This window comes from Ictalurus punctatus, chromosome 7 (assembly GCF_001660625.3).
Source record: "Ictalurus punctatus breed USDA103 chromosome 7, Coco_2.0, whole genome shotgun sequence".
In the NCBI taxonomy this organism is placed as follows: Eukaryota; Metazoa; Chordata; class Actinopteri; order Siluriformes; family Ictaluridae; genus Ictalurus; species Ictalurus punctatus.
Genome location: NC_030422.2, coordinates 24,592,044 through 24,617,402, shown reverse-complemented (window position 1 = coordinate 24,617,402; position 25,359 = coordinate 24,592,044). Strand labels below are relative to the sequence as shown.

General features: G+C 36.0%; 1 protein-coding gene and 1 long non-coding RNA gene across 5 annotated transcripts; one reads left to right on the top strand and one right to left on the bottom strand.

The window, feature by feature from the left end:
• Nucleotides 1-413: 413 nt before the first annotated feature.
• On the top strand, nt 414-24,486 carry LOC124626023 (butyrophilin subfamily 1 member A1). 4 transcript variants are annotated; one of them, XM_053681928.1, is made up of 11 exons: nt 414-545; nt 666-725; nt 3,914-4,264; nt 7,075-7,353; nt 7,594-7,695; nt 9,602-9,628; nt 13,647-13,679; nt 18,654-18,686; nt 20,498-20,524; nt 22,297-22,326; nt 23,650-24,486. In XM_053681928.1, the coding sequence occupies exons 2-11, from the start codon at nt 668-670 to the stop codon at nt 24,195-24,197; spliced, it is 1,488 nt and encodes a 495-aa protein (XP_053537903.1). In that variant the 5' UTR covers nt 414-545; nt 666-667; the 3' UTR covers nt 24,198-24,486. The 4 variants fall into 4 exon arrangements, with proteins under 4 accessions (XP_053537903.1, XP_053537905.1, XP_053537906.1 ...); XM_053681929.1 differs by having other exon boundaries at nt 427-542; XM_053681930.1 differs by lacking the exons at nt 9,602-9,628; nt 13,647-13,679 and adding an exon at nt 16,125-16,157.
• Nucleotides 3,724-4,668, bottom strand: LOC128633126 (uncharacterized). The gene is made up of 2 exons (XR_008396776.1): nt 4,431-4,668; nt 3,724-4,064 (listed from the first exon to the last, which is right to left on the bottom strand). It is a non-coding gene; the product is annotated as an uncharacterized LOC128633126 (long non-coding RNA).
• Nucleotides 24,487-25,359: the final 873 nt, after the last annotated feature.

Here is a 25,359-nt window from a genome sequence, read left to right as displayed (position 1 = left end):
AGAACTCCCCCCAGCCTCAGGAAGCACTCAGATCCTACAAGGAGAACACAAGAATAATCAATAATATATTGATTTTTTTAATATGCTCAAAGCAGGCAAACAAAAAACAAAACAAATCAACCCCACACACAAACTTACTGTCACAAAAACTCATAACCCCGAGCTCAAACTGATGACAGGAAGCAAGTTTACCAAGACTGACCAAAACCACATGTATCACCTACATGTAGCCAACATGTAAACAAAGAAGTTTAAACTAACAAAGCTAATTAACACTCACGAGATAAATATAGGGATTAATATGAGCGAGTGTTTTAGGTTTAGCATTTTAAATTTGGGCCTTTGCAACTTCGGCTGAAATGAGTCACCTCAAACACACCACCTCCATTCTTAGCATATTAGAAAAAAGGTGTGTTTAAAGGTATGTGTGGAACAGGTTACACAGGTTACACAAACGGAAGTCCACTAAACTGACATTGTGGACTTATTGACAGTCTTTACTTTTTAGCGTCCTCTTATCAAGAAAATATTACCCTTACAAAGTGGTGAGTATTTAGATTTTTTGGAAGAACAAATATGCATTAAATTGTGCACTGAGTGTAATTCATAAAATGTTATTTATCTTGTAAATCAGACTGAAGCAATAATGATAAACTGTCTTTCAGGGATGATGTTTTTCTGTGTGACACTCCTGATTCTCTTCAGCTTCATGAAATTTCAATCAGGTATGCAGAAAAACTATTCTGTGTGTGTGTGTGTGTGTGTGTGTGTGTGTGTGTGTGTGTGTACAGTGTTGATGAGCAGATTCTCAAGTTAGCAGGCTGGCTGATGGTGTTAGCATTTTAGTCTCACATGCTTTTTCCCACTCGGCCATTCAACTACTTGGAAGCCAAGTTATAACATTTTGAATAAGCACAATTGTGTATGAGAATGTGTAAAAGTGCTAATTCACTAATTCCACATCCGCCTTCATCCCTTCCTCCAGTAATACATTACTGCATGTTGCCAGAGAGCTGACAGTGTTTAATGTGGTCTTACCATTGCTGTTATTGTTGTTGTTGTTGTTGTTGTTGTTGTTTTGTCCTGAGGTTTTTTGGTCACAGGAGAATTATCTGGCTGTGCTGGTCACAGGGATTTCAGCCTCATTTCTTTTCTTTTTGAACAGACTGAGATGGGCATTAGGGAGTGTAAATAAAATGACAGACAAAACGCTCGTGTAAACATTAAAGCACTCCAGACACGTGGGTTTTTTCAGCCACATAATACACTGAGGTCATGACTTAAACCATCATTTTTATCATGATCTACACATTTTTTCAGGTTATTTGTACTAGTAAAATAAGAAATAATTAAAAATTGATGATTATACCTTTGAGTTGCTACCTACAACTACAGTATTGCTACCTACATTACTAGTCCTGCAGAATTTCTTTAAAATTGCACTTAAATATGAATTGCTTTAAAGATTTTATATTTTCATGAGTTTGCCTCTTATGCTGCTACAGACAGCAAACACCAGCTGTGGGGCTACAATATGCAAGAATATCATGAAAGGTCAAAATGTACTAACCCCATTTCCATAAAAGCAGGGGTTTTTTTTTCTAAAATGCATTAACAACAAAAATCTGTGTTTTGTAAAGTGTCTTGAAACGTTAATTAAATGACAAAAGTACAAAGAAGAGATATTCAATGTTTTCACTGACCAACTGACCAAAATTGTATTTTGTAAATATAATAATTTATATATAATTTAGAATTTGATGCCTTCAACACACTCAAAAAAGTCAGGACTGAAGAGTATTTACCGCTGTGTTACATCACTCTTCCTTTTAATTACACTTTTTAATTGTTGAGAACTGAGGATTCTAATTGTTGCAGTTTTGCAAGTGGAATTTTTGCCCATTCTTGCTTGATACAAGACTTCAGCTGTTCCACAGTCCTTGGTCACCATTTTCTGATTCCCCTCTTCATGATGCGCCATAGGAGACAGATCTGGACTGCTGGCAGGCCAGTCAAGCACACGTACTCTGAGTCTTTGAAGCCACGCTGTTGTAGCATGTACAGAATGAGGCTTGGCATTGTCCTGCTGAAATATCCATGGACTTCCTGGGAAAATACGTTACCTTGATGTCAGCATATGTCTCTCTAAAATCCCAATATATGCCTCCACATCAATGGTACCTTCACACATTTGCAAGTCACCCATGCTGTAGGCACTGATATCATACCATCACAGACACTGGCTTTTGCATCTTTCGCTTCTAGCAGTCTGGTTGCTCTTTTTCATCTTTGGCACAAAGAAGTCAACATCCATTTTTCCTGAAAACAAACTGAAATATGGACTGATCTTACCACAGCACACGTTTCCACTGGCTTTCAGTCCATCTGAGGTGAGCTCGAGCCCAGAGAACTCTGTGACATTTCTGAGTAGAGTTGATGAACTTACATAATAGCATTTCGGTTGCATTTCTAGATCCAGCGGTGGACTGTGTTAAGTGACAACGATCTTCCAAAGTATTCCCGAGCCCATGTTGTTATATTTATCACAGTAGCATGATGATTCCTCAGGCAATGCTGCCTGAGGGCTCGAAGGTCATACACATTCAACACTGGTTTCCAGCCTTGCCCTTTATGTAATGAGATTTCTCTGGATTCCCTGAATCTTTTCACAATATTATACACTGTAGATATTGGAAGACCTCAATTCTTTGCAAACTTGCATTGAGCAATGTTTTTTTTTAACTGAGTGACAATTCTCTCACAAAGTTTGGCACAAAGTGGTGAGTCATGACCATTCTTGCTTGCAAAGACTAAGCCTTTGGTGGCTGTTCCTTTTATGCCCAATCCTGATACCCTCCCCTGTTACCAATTAACCTGGTCCTCCAAAAATGGTGTTACTTGAATATTCTATAAACTTTCAGTCTTATTTTGCCCCTGCAACTTTTTTTTGTATGTGTTGAAGGCATCAAATTCTAAATTTGTTTATATTTACAAAATACAATTAAGTTGGTCAGTGAAAACATTGAGTATCTTATCTTTGTACTTTTGTCAGTTAATTTTTGTTTTTATTCCATTTACAAAAAATCCCAAATTTTATGGAGTACATTCAAAAACAGATTTGTTAAAAGAAAAGCTTGATTGTTCATCTATACATAAAAATCCCTTTGGCCAAATGTTTTAGGAAACATGTTTTGATGGACATAAATTTGTAATATATGGATTCTTAAATGTTTGGGTTTTTTTTACTTTAAATATTTTCATTTTCATAGATATATACATATATACAGCCTTTCGTCTTATTGTCTTGATCATTGTAGTTATTAGTTAAGGCAACAAACTAAATTTTAAATGTCCACAGCTGAAAATAAGGTGTGTAGGTCAAAGTCCAATTAAATATGCTATGTTTTGTTACACATAAAAAAATAAATAAAATAAAATAAAAACCACATATACACACACACACCAAAAAATTTGAAAATCATGGAAAAGTTTATTTTTTTCCCCATAATTTAATTCAAAAAGTGGAACTTTCACATATTCTGCATTCCTTACACATAAAGTGAAATGTTTCAAGCCTTTGTTTTGTTTTAATCTTAATGATTACGGCTTACAGCTCATGGAAATCAAAAATCCAGTATCTCAAATTATTAGAATAAAGAATTTATGAAACAGAAATGTCCACCTGAAAAGAGGTCTAATCAGATAATTAACTCAAAACTCCTGAAAGGTTTCCTGAGTCTTTAATCTTCCAGTCTGGTTCAGTACACACAACCACAATCACGGGGAAAATGAAAGTAAAATTTGCATTTCATTTGGAAATCAAGGTACACACACATACATACATACATACATACATACATAGTATTGGTAATGATATACAGTATTTGTGTATTTTTGGGGGGAAAAAACCCAGAGGGATTAACAGTGATTGGTCCAGAAGCTCCTCTTGATGCTGTAGCTGGTGAAGACCTGGTTCTGCCCTGTTTTATCAAACCCAACACCAGCGCTGTGCACATGACAGTGGAGTGGATGAGACTAGAGGATGTGGCCTCATTAGTGCATCTCTATAAGGATCATGAAGACAGAAATGAAGAGCAGGCTCAGTCTTACAGAGGAAGAACATCACTGTTTAAAGAGGAGCTACAGAAAGGCAACGCTTCACTCAAACTCTCATCTCTCCGAGTCTCTGATGAAGGAAAATATAAATGTCTCGTTGAGGACAAATCCTGGTATGATGACATCACTGTTCACGTCACTGTTGAGGGTAAGATCTATTTCTACACTTTATACATTGAATGTTAGACTATGATAAACTTTCTTTTCTCTTAACATCAATAGTTTGTACATAAATAAACCACATCATAATTTGTATTTTTCTAATGTATTTATTTATTTAAGTGGGTTTTTAGAATGGGAGTTCACTCACTCACTCACTCACTGAATCACAAGTTTCCAACTCTGGTCCTGGAGAACCCCCTGCCCTACATACCCCTGTTTCTAACACACCTGATTTAAGTCAGGAAGAGCTGTTAATTAGCTGATTAGTTAAATCAGGTGTGTTGGGAGAAGGGGAAACACTAAAACAGGCAGGACAGAGTATTTCAGGACCAGGGTTGGGAATGAATTGGACTAAATGATCACGAGCACAGGAGACACTCAGACATAGACTCAGACATACACTCACTAGGTGAGTCTAAATCATGTCTACAACATGGCTCGGCAAATCAATAAGAAAAAGAAGGATTAAATATATGATTAATGTGAGATTAAATTTATGCTTGTTATTTTTAAAAAACATTTATTGCAGTGTACAGAAGATATTCATGCAGTGTGTGATTTGGTTAGTCTGTGCTTCACTCTCATGTTTGCATGAGCAGATGTGGAACAGAGGCAGCAAATAATCCTCTACAGATATCTTCATTAATTTCCATATGCTTGTCCATTTTATTGTCTCTCTATAATATTGGGTTCAGCATTTACTCGTTTCAGTTCAGACACAGAAAACATATAGATAAGAATACATAATATAATCAAGGACATAGCTATAATTATGGATAGTTGCTCAGCTTATTTGAAGAGGTAATTCAATATATACATTCATCATAGGTATCTGATAGCACAGAGACACACAAACAGAAACTATAACCCAGTATTCCCCGTATCCAGGATGTCTTAATACAGTTCATAATATAAGAGTACATGATATAAGAGAATTTCCTTTCATATACTAAAACTGGGACCCACAAAGGGCTGGGCTAATGCTGGGCTAGGCAAGGAAAACAAAACCATTCAGAGAAAACATTAACCAAAATCTAGCCATGCATGCAAACACAGACTAAGCATAATGCTCCAAAAACACAAAAAGCCACAAACCTAGAAGTTAAATAAGGAGACTAATAATACAATACCAAACAGGTGTGTATGATCATGACAGGAAATGGGGCAGACAACATAAGAAGTTCAACATGGTGAGTATGTGTTCTCTCTAGTGCAGTGCCGGTCCTAGACTTCTGGGGCAGTTAGGAAAACTTTGTCAGAGGCCCCTGTCAGTGCCTTCATAAAAACTCCCCAAATGACCCCCACCCCTTAATCTGTTCTTTCAGAGCAGTTTCAGTGTCAAACAACATACAGTGAATTGATTTCAAACATTAGTATTTAATATTGAAATAATATATTTAAGGTGCACTGCCAGTATTATATATTACATTAAAACACGTATAAGAATGTTTTGATTATTGATGTCTACCGACACGAACTGAAAATAATACTTCATCATGGGGCATTTCAAAGGAAACACAGTGGACTACTATTGAATCTGTTGATCTGGACTGACTGGAGTATTGTTTTTAATGAATTCATTGCATGGATTGTCAAGACTAGATAAGAATTTAGAGTATCTAACAACTACAAAAAATACATACCTTTTAATTCTTTTGCTTCATGTTCTTAGCACTTTTTCTTTCTTTTTTATGCTCCCAATGTATAGCTTCATTTGGAAGCTATTGACATGCATTTTGACATATGGCATCATGATGTCCGAGTCTGAAACAGTAATCAAATAAATATAATCATGTATTTTTTAAAGAAATTTCCACATGACTCTAAAGCTGAATCTGTATTTATATTCGCATGTTCTAAAAAATATTTACCGATGGAAAATAATATACAAGATCAAAGGGGCCCAAAGCTTGTGTAGTTTGTATATAGGGAGGACCGGCACTGCTCTAGTGGGCCAGAGGGGATCTGTCCCTTGTAGCTGTGACAAACATATGACAAATGAGCTAAATGTGCACTACATCATACCCAGTTTGAACACAGTTTGTTTATATTTCTTGATGAGTGATGGGGAAATACATAAATACAGTGTATGGATGATGTGAAGGGTGTAGATGCTAAAAGTGCTTATTTGATCTATTTATTGTCTCCTGATGTGATCAAATCATCACTCCAACACAGCGCTGCTTCTTCTCTGTTTTTAAGACGGACAAATCAGTTCCATAACAAAAATTAGACCAATTCAATTAGACAAAGCTAATTAACTCATTATCATTTAGGCTGTTTGAAACATTGCTTAAAAAATCATGCTTTGTCTGACTACAGCAGTTTTATTGACTTCTAACTCATTAGGACTTTTCTTGAATGCTCCTGAATTTGAGCACTCTCGGGAACTAAGAATCTTAAAACTTTTATTTTTTTCTAAGAATTGAATAAAAAATGTTTCTCTCAGAATTTTTGAGCAGTTCTGACTGATTTCATACTCTGAGGTTTTAATAAGGGAACAAAATTTGGAAATGGTAAAGGATGTTGGTCTGTTTGCTCTGGACAGCAAAAGAGATTAGTTTGAAAACTTTGGCAGATTACAGTATAAATACAGTCTTGTATATTTTATTTAACTGTCACAGGTCATGGTATTTAATCTTTTATTATTATTTATTTATTTATTTATTTATTTTTTACAATATAAAGAATAGTCTTTAAACTGAAAATGAGCAGAAAATAATAACCTCTATGGAGGTTAACAGTATAACATGATTTCACTATGTTTAAAACAATACTTTTATTTATTGTCTGTAGCTCAGGGAAGCCACCCGGTGATCACGATGGAGAGTTATGATCACTCAGGAGGGATTAATCTAGTGTGTGAGTCCAGAGGCTGGAACCCTGAACCTGAGGTTCTGTGGATGAACAGAGAAGGAGACACTCTGCCTGCTGAAGATACACAGATACACAGAGACACTGAGGGCTTCAGTGTGAAACACCGCATCACTGTTTATGATTATAGCGACTCCAACAAGTTTTACTGCAGACTTCAACAAAAACATCACGTGATGGAGGCAGAGGTTATCATTAATAGTAAGTGTCTATGATTAAAAACGTATAACATTCTATTGTAATCATTACAGATGAGGTGATTAAAGATGAAACATGATTGTGATGAACACACACTATTTGCATTAGAGTGTATGCATTATTTTTATTATATCTGTTGGTGATTTTTGCTACAGTTCTGTCTGAGTGTGTTTTGCAGTTATCAGTAATTCCTGCACAGTTTATTAAAAATATCTGTAACACTGTAAACTTGGTTTTGTTTAGGTAAACTCTTTGATGCTTGGAAGTGGGTTGTCGGCATTTCAGTTTCAGCATGTCTTATTGCTATCGGATTGATAGTAACTGCAGTTATCTCTTACAAGAAAGGTAATCTTTAAATCATTTTCCTTCATAATATCTCTAGCTTAAATTATATTGCAGTTTATACCATAGCTTTAGTCCACAGATTCCCAACTCTGGTCCTGGAGAACCCCATGTCCTACACATTTTAGTGTTTTTCCTGCAATAGCACTCACTTTAGGTCAGGAAGGGCTGTTAATGAGCTGATTATCTGGATCAGGTGTTTTAGAGCACAGTAAACACGTGTAGGTCCGGGGGTTCTCCAGGACAAGGGTAAAGAACCTGTGCTTTACTCAGTAGACCACAGAAGTCCAGTTGGCCGTGCTCTCTGTGAAGAGGATGATTTAATTCTGTCTCAGACTCTCACCTCTGTCTTCATCTATTCACTTCCATTACCACAAGCCCTTTCTGAAGAAGTGAAAGGGTATTTCATTAATGAAAGGTTTGGGAGAGTATCGAGTCTCACCCTGCACATCAGAACATTATTACAGGACACAGAATCTAATTTACACTGAGGTTCACAGCTCATTTCACTAGAAACACTTAGAGTAGTTCTAACGTAAAATTTTAAGTTAAAACAAAAACTTAATTTAAATGTCAGCAGTGTTAAACTTTAATTTACCTTTCCGAACTGTCAAAATAACATTAACATTGTGTTTAGTTCCACCTCTGGCTTAAGTCTTATTAAACATTATGCAAACCAGCAAATTAATGTTTACATTTAAGATCACCAAATGTAAATATTTTAATGCTCCTTTCTATCAGACTTGATCATTTTAGGCCAATCTGGTGAATAGACAGGGATTCAAATAAAATAACTAATAAAATATTTATAACAAATAGACTGCATGAAATACCGCGTATATTATGTGAGGCATAATAACCATTTAAACACAATCAAGCCCACATTACCTCATGTGAAAAAAGTAATTTCCTCTTAATTAAGTACTTTATTTATTTGTAGAGAGCATGTTGTTCTGTCTGTCAGCACTGCATGCTGTACTGCTGCTAATCCTCCACAGAGCCGTGCCAGTGCCACAGTGTGCAGCTCTGATGTTTCTCAGCACAGCAATCACAGTGTTGCTGCCCAGTGGTGCTGTGGCTGAGTGGATTATAGATGTAGTACTACAGATTTATTAAAGAGCTGCAGACAGAGAAATCCAGAAAACAAAATTCAAAGAGAATTTGATATTCAAAAAACAATAATCTGAAGGCTAAAATACAAAAACACAAAAGAGTAGAACAGTCCAAGATCACAGAGAGGATCCACGATTTAACCAACTTGAATTCACAGAGAATTTCAGCAAGACTTCAGAGAGGAGGGACTGTGGACCTCTTTAACTTAGAGACACAATTTAACATGGTGACGCTTTACAAGAAGGTGCAGATTGGGGCAGAGGGCAGAAATTACAGCTCCTCCTCATGTCTATATAAATGAATGCTACTAAATTATGGGCAGCTCAAGTCATATATCCAGATTTGGACACCAGGAAGTAAACAGGACAGATATGGGCGGATATAGTTGTGGAGTGAAATCAGAGTCAGCAAAACCTGGACCTGAATTTGTGATGCTTGTAAAAATAACGTGCGTCAAAAATGTGATGTTATTGAAAATTGACAATGTGAATGTTAATATATTTAAAAACATTTTTTTTCTAAAAAAGGTTCTGCTGGCTCTGATTTCACTCCATAGAGGGTTCTGTAACAAGAGTAGAGATACAAACACATCACTCACAATACAGTAAATTACTAGTGTGCTCAATCATTTAACAAATAAATAACATCAGAGAACATTTACATTTCATAACTGCAATCTGATTTGTGTTGTCCATTTACCTTATCACTATATTACACTGCTTAATCTGCTTATACTTTTTTTTTTATATATATATAAATACTCAAAACTATTTTATCTGTTATCTTTTATCCTCAGAGCTTCAGAAGGAGAAGGAATACGCAGGTGAGAATGAACTTTTTGTGCTTTTAAAATTATACTGCATATTTAATTACGGAGACAATATCACCTTGTTAAAATGTAAAATAATAAAGCACTGTATACACGGTTTAGACATAAAAAGAAATACAATGTGTCTTTGTGTGTGTGTGGTCTGAAAGGAATTACAGTAAATACACATAAATTACTGATGAATTGCTTGATATGTATTTCTAATATTAAAAACCTGTCTAAAATCATAATCACACGATGATCATGCTGTTGTAAAGAATATACGGCACTCTGCGTGTGGCTGAAACTAGGAAACCATATGTTAAGTGATTATCTATTTACTGTTAGTGTGCATTAGGTAGGTAGTTGGTACTGTGTCTATATTCATTTATTTTATGATATTCGGTCATATTCAGCAGTAGTCAGGCACTGTATGATATTAAATGTGAATTTTGCTGAGCTGATATTAACACTGACTCAGTAATGTTCATCAAACCCTCCCCTCAGTACTCATGACTTACAGACACAATGTAAGATGCTGAAGGTTCATGTGAAAGTGTAGATCAGAGCAAAGGGCAGAATTTACAGCTCCTTCTCATGTTTGTTTAAATGAATACTGCTAAATTATGGGCAGCTCAAGTCATATATCGAGATTTGGACACCAGGAAGTAAACAGGACAGATATGGGCGGATATAGTTGTGGAGTGAAATCAGAGTCAGCAAAACCTGGACCTGAATTTGTCATGCTTGTAAAAATAACCTGTGTCAACAATGTGATGTTATTGAAAATTGACAATGTGAAACTTTCATTTAAAAGTATTGGTTCTGAATTAAACTATACGAGATTCAAGTATTAAAAATTTCAATGTAAAAAATATCAGGCAATAAAAATTCATGTTAAAAAATTCAAGGTATCAAAAATTCAGGAAAAAATAAACCGGTAGTAAAACTAATTCAGGTTCAAACAATTCAAGCTGTCGAAAATTCAGAAAAAAACATCTGGTGTGTTGTGATTGGTCAGGACTGAGTTTGATTAGAGTCTGGCTCATTTCCTCTTTCTGAGTATCCCCGATGTTTTCTCTGGATTTTTGACTTCTTGAATTTTTTACTACCTGTTTTTTAAACCCCAAATTTCTGAAACATTGAATGTTTTGAACAGCTTTTTATTACCTGAATTTCTTAACCTAAATATTAAAAACCTCAATTTCAAAATCAATATATTTAAATATCTTAAGATTCACACTGACCGTTTTCAATAACTACATTTACACATTTCTTTACATGCATTACACATTCAGGTTCAGGTTCTGCTGACTCTGATTTCACTCCATAGAGGGTTCTGTAAGAAGAGTAGAGATACAAACACATCACTCACAATACAGTAAATTACTTGTTTTCTATATCACTCATAACTGACCTGTAACATCATGTTCCACTTTGTGAAGTGTGCTCAATCATTTAACAAATAAATAACATCAGAGGACAATTACATTTCATAACTGCAATCTGATTTGTGTTCATTTACTTCACTACACTTTTTTTTTAAATACTCAAAACTATTTTATCTGTTATCTTTTAGCTTCAGTGCTTCAGAAGGAGAAGGAATACGCAGGTGAGAATGAACATTTTGTGCTTTTAAAATCCTACTGAATATTTAATTGGAGGAGACAATATCACCTTGTTAAAATGTAAGATAATAAAGCACTGTATACACGGTCTAGACATAAAAAGAAATGCAATGTGTGTGTTGGGGGGGTCTGAAAATCAATTACAGTAAATTCACATAAATTACTGATATGAATTATCATCTTTACACATGACATTAGCTCTAATATACACTACATGGCCAAAAGTATATAGACACCCCTCCTAATTACTGAGTTCAGGTGTTTCAATCGTACTCATTACTAACAGGTGAATAAAATCAAGCACATAGCTGTACAATCTCCAGAGACAAACACTGGCAGTAGAATGGACTAAAGAGCTCAGTGACTTTAAACGTGGTGCTGTCAGTTTGTCATCTTTACCACAGGTCAGTTTGTGAAATTTCTTCCCTTCTAGATCTGCCTCTGTGAACTGTAAAGATACGTTCACACTAGAGAGCGACAGGCAACTGTTCATGTTCTATATACACACATGACACAGAGCTGCAATTTCAGTATCAGTGACAGCGTGACAAGTAACATGTGATTTGAGATTTTCTCAACTTTATGTAAGTTGGGTCTGATGTACCTCAGTGGTTAAGACGTTGGACTACTGATTGGAAGGTCATGAGTTCAAACCCCAGCACCATCGAGCTGCCACTGTTGGGCCCTTGAGCAAGTCCCTTAACTAACTCTCAACTGCTCAGATGTATAAATGAGATAAATGTAAGCCACTCTGGATAAGGGTGTCTGCCAAATGCCATAAATGTAAATGACATGGTAAATCCAAACGATGCTTAACTAAAAAATTGACATAAAACTCATAACCATGGTTTCATTGTATCATGTCGTATATGACTTCTCATTAAACCTGTAAAGAGACGTTAAAAGAAAAATAGCTAGTACAGTTAGCTTGTGCTACTAATAGCTAATACGAATACGTTATGTAACGAACATCAAACAACAGATTTTTGAGAAATACAATGTGTCTTTGTGTGTGTGTGTGTGTCTTTGTGTGTGGTCTGAAAGGAATTACAGTAAATACACATAAATTACTGATGAATCTTTACATAAGGCATTAGCTCTAATCTACACTACATGGCCAAAATTCAATTCAATTTTATTTGTAAGCTTTACAGAAATATCAACACGGTATATAGATATTAAAGGTGCGAATTTATCCCAACTGAGCAAGCCACTTGCGACGGTAGCAAGGAAAAACTCCCTAAGATGTTAAGAGGAAGAAACTTGAGAGGAACCAGACTCAGAAGGGAACCCATCCTCATCTGGGTAACAACCGATAGTGTGCAAAAGTTCATTATGGATTTATATGATGTCTGTTTGGCCTTAGAAGCAGCCGTAGTCCCAGCAATCTGGAATTGGAGCAGATGAGAGCTCCATCCAGAGGCAGAACATCCGAAACAGATCAGGCAGGTCCGGAGAGCAGAGAGGATCAAGATCTCTAGTATCTCCATAAATCACACATCGTGTGTGGCTCGACAGAAGGAGAGAGGGAGAGAAAAGATTGTTAGGACTGTGCTTAGCATAACAGAAAGTCTAGTCAGGGTAGGCTTGAGTAAACAAATCAGTTTTAAGCCTAGACTTTAACACTGAGACTGTGTCTGAGTCCCGAACACTAATTGGAAGACTGTTCCATAACTGTGGGGCTCTTCCCCCTGCTGAGCTGATATTTAGTGTAACAGCACTGGGACATTTCACTGTTTGTATCACTCCACTTGTCTGTGTTTCCTACATAAATAAAACAGTTCTAACAATAGTCCGTCACATTGAAACAGTTACTGCACTTACTACGACCTGTCAGTAAGTCTGTGTGTTACTATGGCAACGCACCCCTCAGTCCAGCTGTGGCTTCTTTGGGAACTTTTTTCATTGATGGCACTTTTTTTTATTGTGTCTGAAATGTCAGTTGCTTGATATGTATTTCTAATTTTAAAAACCTGTCTAAAATCATAATCACATGATGATCATGCTGTTGTAAAGAATATACGGCACTCTGCGTGTGGCTGAAACTAGGAAACCATATGTTAAGTGATTATCTATGTACTGTTAGTGTGCATTAGGTAGGTAGTTGGTACTGTGTCTTTATTCATTTATTTTATGATATTCGGTCATATTCAGCAGTAGTCAGGCACTGTATGATATTAAATGTGAATTTTGCTGAGCTGATATTAACACTGACTCAGTAATGTTCATCAAACCCTCCCCTCAGTACTCATGACTTACAGACACAATGTAAGATGCTGAAGGTTCATGTGAAAGTGTAGATCAGAGCAAAGGGCAGAATTTACAGCTCCTTCTCATGTTTGTTCATTTACTTCACTACACTTTTTTTTTAAATACTCAAAACTATTTTATCTGTTATCTTTTAGCTTCAGTGCTTCAGAAGGAGAAGGAATACGCAGGTGAGAATGAACATTTTGTGCTTTTAAAATCCTACTGAATATTTAATTGGAGGAGACAATATCACCTTGTTAAAATGTAAGATAATAAAGCACTGTATACACGGTCTAGACATAAAAAGAAATGCAATGTGTCTTTGTGTGTGTGTGTGTGTCTTTGTGTGTGGTCTGAAAGGAATTACAGTAAATACACATAAATTACTGATGAATCTTTACATAAGGCATTAGCTCTAATCTACAGTGCATGGCCAAAATTCAATTCAATTTTATTTCTAAGCTTTACAGAAATATCAACACGGTATATAGATATTAAAGGTGCGAATTTATCCCAACTGAGCAAGCCACTTGCGACGGTAGCAAGGAAAAACTCCCTAAGATGTTAAGAGGAAGAAACCTTGAGAGGAACCAGACTCAGAAGGGAACCCATCCTCATCTGGGTAACAACAGATACTGTGAAAAAGTTCATTATGGATTTATATGATGTCTGTTTGGCCTTAGAAACAGCCGTAGTCCCAGCAATCTGGAATTGGAGCAGATGAGAGCTCCATCCAGAGGTAGAACATCCGAAACAGATCAGGCAGGTCCGGAGAGCAGAGAGGATCAAGATCTCTAGTATCTCCATAAATCACACATCGTTTGTGGCTCGAGAGAAGGAGAGGGGGAGAGAAAAGATTATTAGTACTGTGCTTAGCATAACAGAAAGTCTAGTCAGGGTAGGCTTGAGTAAACAAATCAGTTTTAAGCCTAGACTTTAACACTGAGACTGTGTCTGAGTCCCGAACACTAATTGGAAGACTGTTCCATAACTGTGGGGCTCTTCCCCCTGCTGAGCTGATATTTAGTGTAACAGCACTGGGACATTTCACTGTTTGTATCACTCCACTTGTCTGTGTTTCCTACATAAATAAAACAGTTCTAACAATAGTCCGTCACATTGAAACAGTTACTGCACTTACTACGACCTGTCAGTTAGTGTGTGTGTTACTATGGCAACGCACCCCTCAGTCCGGCTGTGGCTTCTTTGGGAACTTTTTTCATTGATGGCACTTTTTTTTATTGTGTCTGAAATGTCAGTTGCTTGATATGTATTTCTAATTTTAAAAAACTGTCTAAAATCATAATCACACGATGATCATGCTGTTGTAAAGAATATACGGCACTCTGCTTGTGGTTGAAACTAGGAAACCATATGTTAAGTGATTATCTATTTACTGTTAGTGTGCATTAGGTAGGTAGTTGGAACTGTGTCTTTATTCATTTATTTTATGATATTCGGTCATATTCAGCAGTAGTCAGGCACTGTATGATATTAAATGTGAATTTTGCTGAACTGACATTAACACTGACTCAGTAATGTTCATCAAACCCTCCCCTCAGTACTCATGACTTACAGACACAATGTAAGATGCTGAAGGTTCAGGAGAAAGTGTAGATCAGAGCAAAGGGCAGAAATTACAGCTCCTTCTTATGTTTAAATGAATGCTGCTAAATTATGGGCAGCTCAAGTCATATATCGAGATTTGGACACCAGGAAGTAAACAGGACAGATATGGGCGGATATAGTTGTGGAGTGAAATCAGAGTCAGCAAAACCTGGACCTGAATTTGTCATGCTTGTAAAAATAACATGTGTCAAAAATGTGATGTTATTGAAAATTGACAATGTGAAACTTTAATTTTAATGTATTGGTTCTGAATTAAACTATATGAGATTCAAGTATTAAAAATTTCAATGTAAAAAATATCAGGCAATAAAAATTCATGTTAAAAAATTCAAGGTATCAAAAATTCAGGAAAAAATAAACCGGTAGTAAAACTAATTCAGGTTCAAACAATTCAAGCTGTCGAAAATTCAGAAAAAAACATCTGGTGTGTTGTGATTGGTCAGGACTGAGTTTGATTAGAGTCTGGCTCATTTCCTCTTTCTGAGTATCCCCGATGTTTTCTCTGGATTTTTGACTTCTTGAATTTTTTACTACCTGTTTTTTAAACCCCAAATTTCTGAAACATTGAATGTTTTGAACAGCTTTTTATTACCTGAATTTCTTAACCTAAATATTAAAAACCTCAATTTCAAAATCAATATATTTAAATATCTTAAGATTCACACTGACCGTTTTCAATAACTGCATTTACACATTTCTTTACATGCATTACACATTCAGGTTCAGGTTCTGCTGACTCTGATTTCACTCCATAGAGGGTTCTGTAAGAAGAGTAGAGATACAAACACATCACTCACAATACAGTAAATTACTTGTTTTCTATATCACTCATAACTGACCTGTAACATCATGTTCCACTTTGTGAAGTGTGCTCAATCATTTAACAAATAAATAACATCAGAGAACAATTACATTTCATAACTGCAATCTGATTTGTGTTCATTTACTTCACTATATTACACTTTTTTTAAATACTCAAAACTATTTTATCTGTTATCTTTTAGCCTCAGAGCTTCAGAAGGAGAAGGAATACGCAGGTGAGAATGAACATTTTGTGCTTTTAAAATCCTACTGAATATTTAATTGGAGGAGACAATATCACCTTGTTAAAATGTAAGATAATAAAGCACTGTATACACAGTCTAGACATAAAAAGAAATACAATGTGTCTTTGTGTGTGTCTTTGTGTGTGTGTGTGTGTGTGTGTGTGTGTGTGTGTGTGTGTGGTCTGAAAGGAATTACAATAAATACACATAAATTACTGATGAATCTTTACATAAGGCATTAGCTCTAATCTACAGTACATGGCCAAAATTCAATTCAATTTTATTTGTAAGCTTTACAGAAATATCAACACGGTATATAGATATTAAAGGTGCGAATTTATCCCAACTGAGCAAGCCACTTGCGACGCTGGCAAGGAAAAACTCCCTAAGATGTTAAGAGGAAGAAACTTGAGAGGAACCAGACTCAGAAGGGAACCCATCCTCATCTGGGTAACAACAGATAGTGTGAAAAAGTTCATTATGGATTTATATGAAGTCTGTTTGGCCTTAGAAGCAGCCGTAGTCCCAGCAATCTGGAATTGGAGCAGATGAGAGCTCCATCCAGAGGTAGGACATCCGAAACAGATCAGGCAGGTCCGGAGAGCAGAGAGGATCAAGATCTCTAGTATCTCCATAAATCACACATTGTGTGTGGCTCGACAGAAGGAGAGAGGGAGAGAAAAGATTGTTAGGACTGTGCTTAGCATAACAGAAAGTCTAGTCAGGGTAGGCTTGAGTAAACAAATCAGTTTTAAGCCTAGACTTTAACACTGAGACTGTGTCTGAGTCCCGAACACTAATTGGAAGACTGTTCCATAACTGTGGGGCTCTTCCCCCTGCTGAACTGATATTTAGTGTAACAGCACTGGGACATTTCACTGTTTGTATCACTCCACTTGTCTGTGTTCGCTACATAAATAAAACAGTTCTAACAATAGTCCGTCACATTGAAACCGTTACTGCACTTACTACGACCTGTCAGTTAGTCTGTGTGTTACTATGGCAACACACCACTCAATCCAGCTGTGGCTTCTTTGGGAACTATTTTCGTTGATGGCACTTTTTTACTGTGTCTGAAATGTCAGTTGCTTGATATGTATTTCTAATTTTAAAAAACTGTCTAAAATCATAATCACATGATGATCATGCTGTTGTAAAGAATATACGGCACTTGGCGTGTGGTTGAAACTAGGAAACCATATGTTAAGTGATTATCTATTTACTGTTAGTGTGCATTAGGTAGGTAGTTGGAACTGTGTCTTTATTCATTTATTTTATGATATTCGGTCATATTCAGCAGTAGTCAGACACTGTATGATATTAAATGTGAATTTTGCTGAACTGACATTAACACTGACTCAGTAATGTTCATCAAACTCTCCCCTCAGTACTCATGACTTACAGACACAATGTAAGATGCTGAAGGTTCATGTGAAAGTGTAGATCAGAGCAAAGGGCAGAAATTACAGCTCCTTCTTATGTTTAAATGAATGCTGCTAAATTATGGGCAGCTCAAGTCATATATCGAGATTTGGACACCAGGAAGTAAACAGGACAGATATGGGCGGATATAGTTGTGGAGTGAAATCAGAGTCAGCAAAACCTGGACCTGAATTTGTCATGCTTGTAAAAATAACCTGTGTCAACAATGTGATGTTATTGAAAATTGACAATGTGAAACTTTAATTTTAATGTATTGGTTCTGAATTAAACTATATGAGATTCAAGTATTAAAAATTTCAATGTAAAAAATATCAGGCAATAAAAATTCATGTTAAAAAATTCAAGGTATCAAAAATTCAGGAAAAAATAAACCGGTAGTAAAACTAATTCAGGTTCAAACAATTCAAGCTGTCGAAAATTCAGAAAAAAACATCTGGTGTGTTGTGATTGGTCAGGACTGAGTTTGATTAGAGTCTGGCTCATTTCCTCTTTCTGAGTATCCCAGATGTTTTCTCTGGATTTTTGACTTCTTGAATTTTTTACTACCTGTTTTTTAAACCCCAAATTTCTGAAACATTGAATGTTTTGAACAGCTTTTTATTACCTGAATTTCTTAACCTAAATATTAAAAACCTCAATTTCAAAATCAATATATTTAAATATCTTAAGATTCACACTGACCGTTTTCAATAACTACATTTACACATTTCTTTACATGCATTACACATTCAGGTTCAGGTTCTGCTGACTCTGATTTCACTCCATAGAGGGTTCTGTAAGAAGAGTAGAGATACAAACACATCACTAACAATATATTCAGGTACTTGTTTTCTGTATCACTCATAACTGACCTGTAACATCATGTTCCACTTTGTGAAGTGTGCTCAATCATTTAACAAATAAATAACATCAGAGAACAATTACATTTCATAACTGCAATTTGATTTGTGTTCATTTACTTCACTATATTACACTGTTTAATCTATTTATTCTTTTATTTATATAGAATATACACACAATACTCAACTATTTTATCTGTTTTAGCCTCAGAGCTTCAGAAGGAGAAGAGATACGCAGGTGAGAATTAACTTTTTGTGCTTTTAAAATCCTACTGCATATTAATTGGAGGAGACAATATCACCTTGTTAAAATGTAAGATAATAAAGCACTGTATACACGGTCTAGACATAAAAAGAAATGCAATGTGTGTGTTGGGGGGGTCTGAAAATCAATTACAGTAAATTCACATAAATTACTGATATGAATTATCATCTTTACACATGACATTAGCTCTAATATACACTACATGGCCAAAAGTATATAGACACCCCTCCTAATTACTGAGTTCAGGTGTTTCAATCGTACTCATTACTAACAGGTGAATAAAATCAAGCACATAGCTGTACAATCTCCAGAGACAAACACTGGCAGTAGAATGGACTAAAGAGCTCAGTGACTTTAAACGTGGTGCTGTCAGTTTGTCATCTTTACCACAGGTCAGTTTGTGAAATTTCTTCCCTTCTAGATCTGCCTCTGTGAACTGTAAAGATACGTTCACACTAGAGAGCGACAGGCAACTGTTCATGTTCTATATACACACATGACACAGAGCTGCAATTTCAGTATCAGTGACAGCGTGACAAGTAACATGTGATTTGAGATTTTCTCAACTTTATGTAAGTTGGGTCTGATGTACCTCAGTGGTTAAGACGTTGGACTACTGATTGGAAGGTCATGAGTTCAAACCCCAGCACCATCGAGCTGCCACTGTTGGGCCCTTGAGCAAGTCCCTTAACTAACTCTCAACTGCTCAGATGTATAAATGAGATAAATGTAAGCCACTCTGGATAAGGGTGTCTGCCAAATGCCATAAATGTAAATGACATGGTAAATCCAAACGATGCTTAACTAAAAAATTGACATAAAACTCATAACCATGGTTTCATTGTATCATGTCGTATATGACTTCTCATTAAACCTGTAAAGAGACGTTAAAAGAAAAATAGCTAGTACAGTTAGCTTGTGCTACTAATAGCTAATACGAATACGTTATGTAACGAACATCAAACAACAGATTTTTCACACTTTTTCTACCTTAATAAAACGTTACAGTTCAAAGTGCATTTTAAAGATAAATAAATAATATACTGTAGTTAACTGTGTGCTGTAAGCTACATTTTGGTCATGACTCTCACTGGAGATGAATGGACGGTACACACCCACACACAACAGCAGCAGCACTCGCTCCACACCCACAAGAGACAAACTACAAGTGACATGAGAGACATGTCGTGTGCGAGTGTGAACATGGAGTAAGTGCTGTTATTGTGAAATGGAAGTGTTTATGAGCAACAACAGCTCAGCCATGAAGTGTTGGTCCACACAAACTCTCAGAACAGGGCCGCTGAGTGCTGAAGCTCGTAGTGCATAAAAATCACCTTTCCTCTGTTGTATCACTCACTACAGAGATCCAAACTGCCGATGGAAGCAACATCAGCACAAGAACTGTGCATCAGGAGCTTCATGAAATAGGTTTCCATGGCCAAGCAGCTGCACACAAGCCTAAGATCACTATGTGCAATGCCAACTCCATATTAATGCCCATGGTTTTGGAATGAGATTTCCAACAACCTCATATAGGTGTGATGGCCAGGTGTCCACATACTTTTGTCCATATAGTGTATATAATATTATTCATATGACCTTCTGCATGTGTTAAACACCACATTTCTACTGTCTATAAAATGTATTATAGAAACAAAGTTAAATAAAGTGAACTTGTTGGTTTTATTCAATACACAACTCATACAGTGGAAAATAATAAGTGTATTAAACATTATCCTACAAGTATGTTTAATCTCTAATATGAACTTTTTTTCTCTTTTTAGAGCTGCAGAGACAGAGAGTGGAAGACGGTAATTACATCTGAGTTTGTGACACTTTAAGGACTTTTATTTTTCAGATTTGTGAAGAACTGTGAGGAGAGAAATTAGATACATAATGTTTGGGATGAAGCATATAGTTTTTATTTGCCTCTGTACTCCACAATTTTAAATTTGTACTCAAACTATTTACATGAGGTTAAAGTGCACGTACTCTTTAATAATGAGTATTTTATACCCCTGAGTTTTACCATGTGTAAATAACAGCACTCAGAATTCATTGTGCTCCTGCCATCAGCAGTTACATTATCAGTGAAGATGAGTGAGCCAGTACCTGAGGCAGTCGTACAGGACCATGTTTTACAGATGAGGTGGTATGCTTTGGATCTTGTCCAGTCCCTTTTCACCTCCACACTCTGCTCTGGTCATCGCTCTAATACGAGTTCATCTTGGTCTTATCTGTCCACTAGACCCTTTTCCAGAACTCTGCAGGCTCCTTTAAGTATTTTTTAGTAAACTATCCTGTCCATCCTGTTTTTGTGGAGAACTAGTGGTCTGCATCTTGCAGTGTAGCCTCTGTATTTCTGTTCATGAAGTCTTCTGCAGACATTATTCACTGACAAATCCCCACCTGCCTCCTGAAGAGTGTTTCTGATCTGTCAGACAGGTGTATGAGGATTTTTCTTCATTATGGTGAGAATCTTCTGTTATCAGCTGTGGAGATCTTCTTTAGCCTACCAGACCCTTTATAGTTACTAAGCTCACCCATTCTCTCTTTCTTCTTAATAATGTTCCACACAGTTTATATTTTTGTAACCCTGAAGTTTGGCCAATGTCTCTGACTGATTTAGTCTTGTGTCTCAGCCCTATAATGTGTCCTTGACTTTCACCCTCACTCTGGTCCACATGTTGACGAACAGTAAAAGAAGACTCTAAAGGTGACCAAAAGTCTGGAATAAAGACTAGATGCTGAAATCTCTCTCACACCCGCACTAATGAAGCAATTAAACACACCTGAATAATCACTAACACCTGTGCAGCTCATGTCCCAAATATTATGATACCATGGAATGGAAGCTGTGTATAAAGTGTTGTAATTTCTACATGTTCAGAAATGTATAAAAATATACTTTATTAAAATCTGAAGATGTGCACTTTAACCACATGTGATATGTTTGAGTACAAATTTAAAATAGATGCAAATGGAAAAAGCCTTTATGGAGGGAGCGGTATATATTTAGGAAGAGGAACAGATTCTTAGATTTATATTTCTCTCCTTTCTTTACATTTCTCTATTTCTAGGCAAAAAAATCTACTGATGGCAATAAACTTGTTTCTGGTGTTTTAAATATTGATTTATTTTTTATTTGGTTTGTGGGGGCACGGGGGATTAGTGATTAGCACGTTTACCTCACATCTCCCACCTTTGCCCTGTGTGCATGTGTTCTCCCTGCGCTTCAGGGGTTTCCTCCGGGTACTCCGGTTTCCTCCACTAGTCCAAACACATGCGTTGTGGGCTGACTGGCGTTTGCAGATTGTCTGTAGTGTGTGTGATTGTGCCCTGCAGTGGGTTGGCCCCCCCGTCCAGGGCGTCCCCTGCTTTTTGCCCCGCTATCCCGGGGACAGACTCCAGGCTCCCTGCGACCCTGTGTAGGATAAGCAGTATAGAAAATGGGTGGATGGATTTGGTTTGTACTTTTGGTCTGTGGTGTAATATGATTCAAATATTAATTATTTTATTACGTTTTGCTGAATCTAATTGTATTTTGATAAATTCATATAAAATATTGATTCATGTTTCACAGAGTTATCAAAGAAGAAGAAGTTGTTTGCAGGTAAGAACAATTTTATCTTCAGTACAGTTACATCAGAGTCTCTACCGTATTTGTGTGTGTGCGCGCGCGCGCGCCTAACCTCAGGCAGTAAAAATAAATCTTTGTCTCTTACGGGTTTTTTTTTTTTTTTTTTCAAGAAAAAGCTGCAGCGCTCTCTCTCTCTCTCTCTCTCTCTCTCTCTCTCTCTCTCACACACACACACACACACACACACACACACACACACACACACACACACACACAGACGTCATAACGGAACCATTCAGATAAGGAAATGCAAAGGCAGTTATTTCTAACCCATGTCAAAATAAAAGTATCCAACACAGAACAAAAAAGTTTCCATCATTAAAATTCTGAGGAAATGATAGATTTTAAAATTGACTAATCAGTTTAGTCTGTTAGCTAGTGTATAACATATACAAACGTTACATTTTCTTAATCTTTTTTATGGGATTTGCCTTTTTTTTAATTAATCCATTAGTAAATGATTGATTTATTTATTTTGCAGTGATTGTTTTCAGATAGGAGTGTGTAAGTGTATAGTGTTGTGGTCTTTCACTGCCATCTAGCGGACAAATAATATAACAACTTCATAAAACTTTACAATTTATTCTGTCGAGATGAAAACTCCTCACTACTGGATAATATCCATCATTTACATTAAATACAGAGAAACACGAAACAAACACAAACCCCGAGAGGAACTGATAAAATGTGTTTAAGTGACTTTAAAACGATGGGAAAAATTAAATCTGATAATAAATGTAAATTTCTATCAGGTGAAACAATACACACCTGTGACTGTAAGTAAAGAGCTACAGTAAGTACAGACTGTAAATAAATTCACTGGCGTCCTGCTGCTTATTGATTAAACCTGATGATTTGATTTTGAAAAACACCAGAAAACAAAACAGTAAATAGTATGATTGACATAAACATAGAGGAGAAATGATTTTATTTAAAGTGCTGGTAGAAGATCGGGTGTAGAGGAGAAGATATTTAAGTAAACTTTACACTAGCTACTTTTATTTTGGTGTGAGTTTGAAAATGTCTCTGTTCTGGTTCTTTATCGAAATTTTCTCATGAAATGAGAAGTTCTGTGTGTCTGTGTATGGGAGTGAAAAACTGATATACATTTATAATATTGAAATATATAAGGTTGAAACCACACATCTGTATTTATTTATTTATTTAACATGCTTGAAATTCAAGTTTTCTTTTTTTCAATGTTCAGATTCATAATTTCATCATCAGTGATCCACTGATGATGATTTAATATTTTTTACCTGCAAACTCACATCTCACTCTGTGTGTTTCTCTCAGTGGATGTGACTCTGGATCCTGATACAGCAAATCCTGATCTCATCCTGTCTGCTGATGGAAAACAAGTGACACTTGGAGACACAGAACAGTATCTCCCTGATACACCACAGAGGTTTACTAGATATCCTGGTGTTCTGGGAAAGCAGAGCTTCTCCTCAGGGAGATTTTATTATGAGGTGCAGGTCAGAGGGAAAACTAAGTGGACATTAGGAGTCGCGAGAGAGAACATTAACAGGAAGGGGATTATTACACTGACTCCTCAGAATGGATTCTGGACTGTAGGGCTGAGGAATGAGAATTGGCATGCGGCATTTGCTGGTCCCTCTGTCCCCCTCACACTGAGAGAGAAGCTGGAGAAGGTGGGAGTGTTTGTGGATTATGAGGAGGGTCTGGTCTCCTTTTATGATGTGAAGTCCAGCTCTCGTATCTACTCTTTCACTGGTCAGTCTTTCACTGACAAACTCTATCCATTCTTCAGTCCTGGTTTAGATTATGGAGGTAACAATTCAGCACCACTGATCATCTCTCCTGTATTTAACACTGAATGAATTTTCACCTCACAGATTTAATCATCTATTAAATGATGAGAATTAAAAGTTAATATTTTACTTTTTCTGGTAAATTTTAGAAATACATATTCCGTTTTAAAGTGTTGTACAATTTATTTTAATACCTGTTTTTTTTTCATAAACAAATAATGTTAATCCTTCAGTCTGTTTTTTACACATTATGATTGTGGAACTTTATTGATATTTGATTTGTAATGAAAGATCATTCACAGTTCACACTGAGTTTTACTGCAGAATTTAATATGATCAATAAAATGTATGAAGTTCAGCTGCTGATGTCTGTGTAGATAAAACCGAACAGACTAAATGAAAATAGAGATATATTCTATTTACACTGTATAAAAGTAGCAGTTCTTTGTAGAAATAGTTGTTAGATGCTATTTATATTTAAATAGAGGCAGATATTATTTGCGCCTCAGAATTGTTGTACATTAACAGGATGCTGTCACATTACAAAGTTGAATTCGGAAGCAAGCGCAGATCTTCATTTAATAAACAGTAAACACAAACAAAGGACTCTACAACAAACACACAATACTGTGGCAAAAATTAAATACTGTAGAATAGACAAAAGCATGGATAGATGATAACGTGACACAATGAAAGCAGTGCAAACAGCGACATGTATACTAGTGTGATCATTAACCGAACCGTAAATCAGGTGCAGGTGGTCATGTGACACTGGTGAGTATGGTGCAGTGGCTGCTGGGAAATGAAGTCCAGAGTGCCCTCGTTGATACATGACAGATGCAGCAATAACAGAGTGTAAATGACTAGATTTATATTTATTAAAATGGAATATAATAATAATAATAATAATAATAATAATAATAGCTTACATAAATGAAAAACATACAGTTTAAAACCATTTAAAGTATAAAGAATAAAAATAATAATAAATAAAATACAGTGGTTTTAAGATGTAGTGCAGACTGAAACAGGATGACAGAATAGAAGACCTGTGTGTGTGTGTGTGTGTGTGTGTGTTTTCAGAATTCTTCTTCTATACAGTCATCCTGTTTCAGTCTGCACTACATCATAAAACCACTGTATTTTATTTATTATTATTTTTATTCTTTATATTTTTATACTTTTAAGTCCACTGGAAGTACATAATTTTGCTTACTTTTTAAACTGTGTG

What these genes read in the sequence shown, in the direction of transcription:
- LOC124626023 (XM_053681928.1), top strand. Translation starts at nt 668, where the DNA reads ATGATGTTTTTCTGTGTGACACTCCTGATTCTCTTCAGCTTCATGAAA. An exon ending in GAAGGAGAAGGAATACGCAG is followed by an intron (nt 13,680 to 18,653) that starts GTGAGAATGAAC and finishes TATCTGTTTTAG; the next exon opens with CCTCAGAGCTTCAGAAGGAG. An exon ending in GAGACAGAGAGTGGAAGACG is followed by an intron (nt 20,525 to 22,296) that starts GTAATTACATCT and finishes CATGTTTCACAG; the next exon opens with AGTTATCAAAGAAGAAGAAG.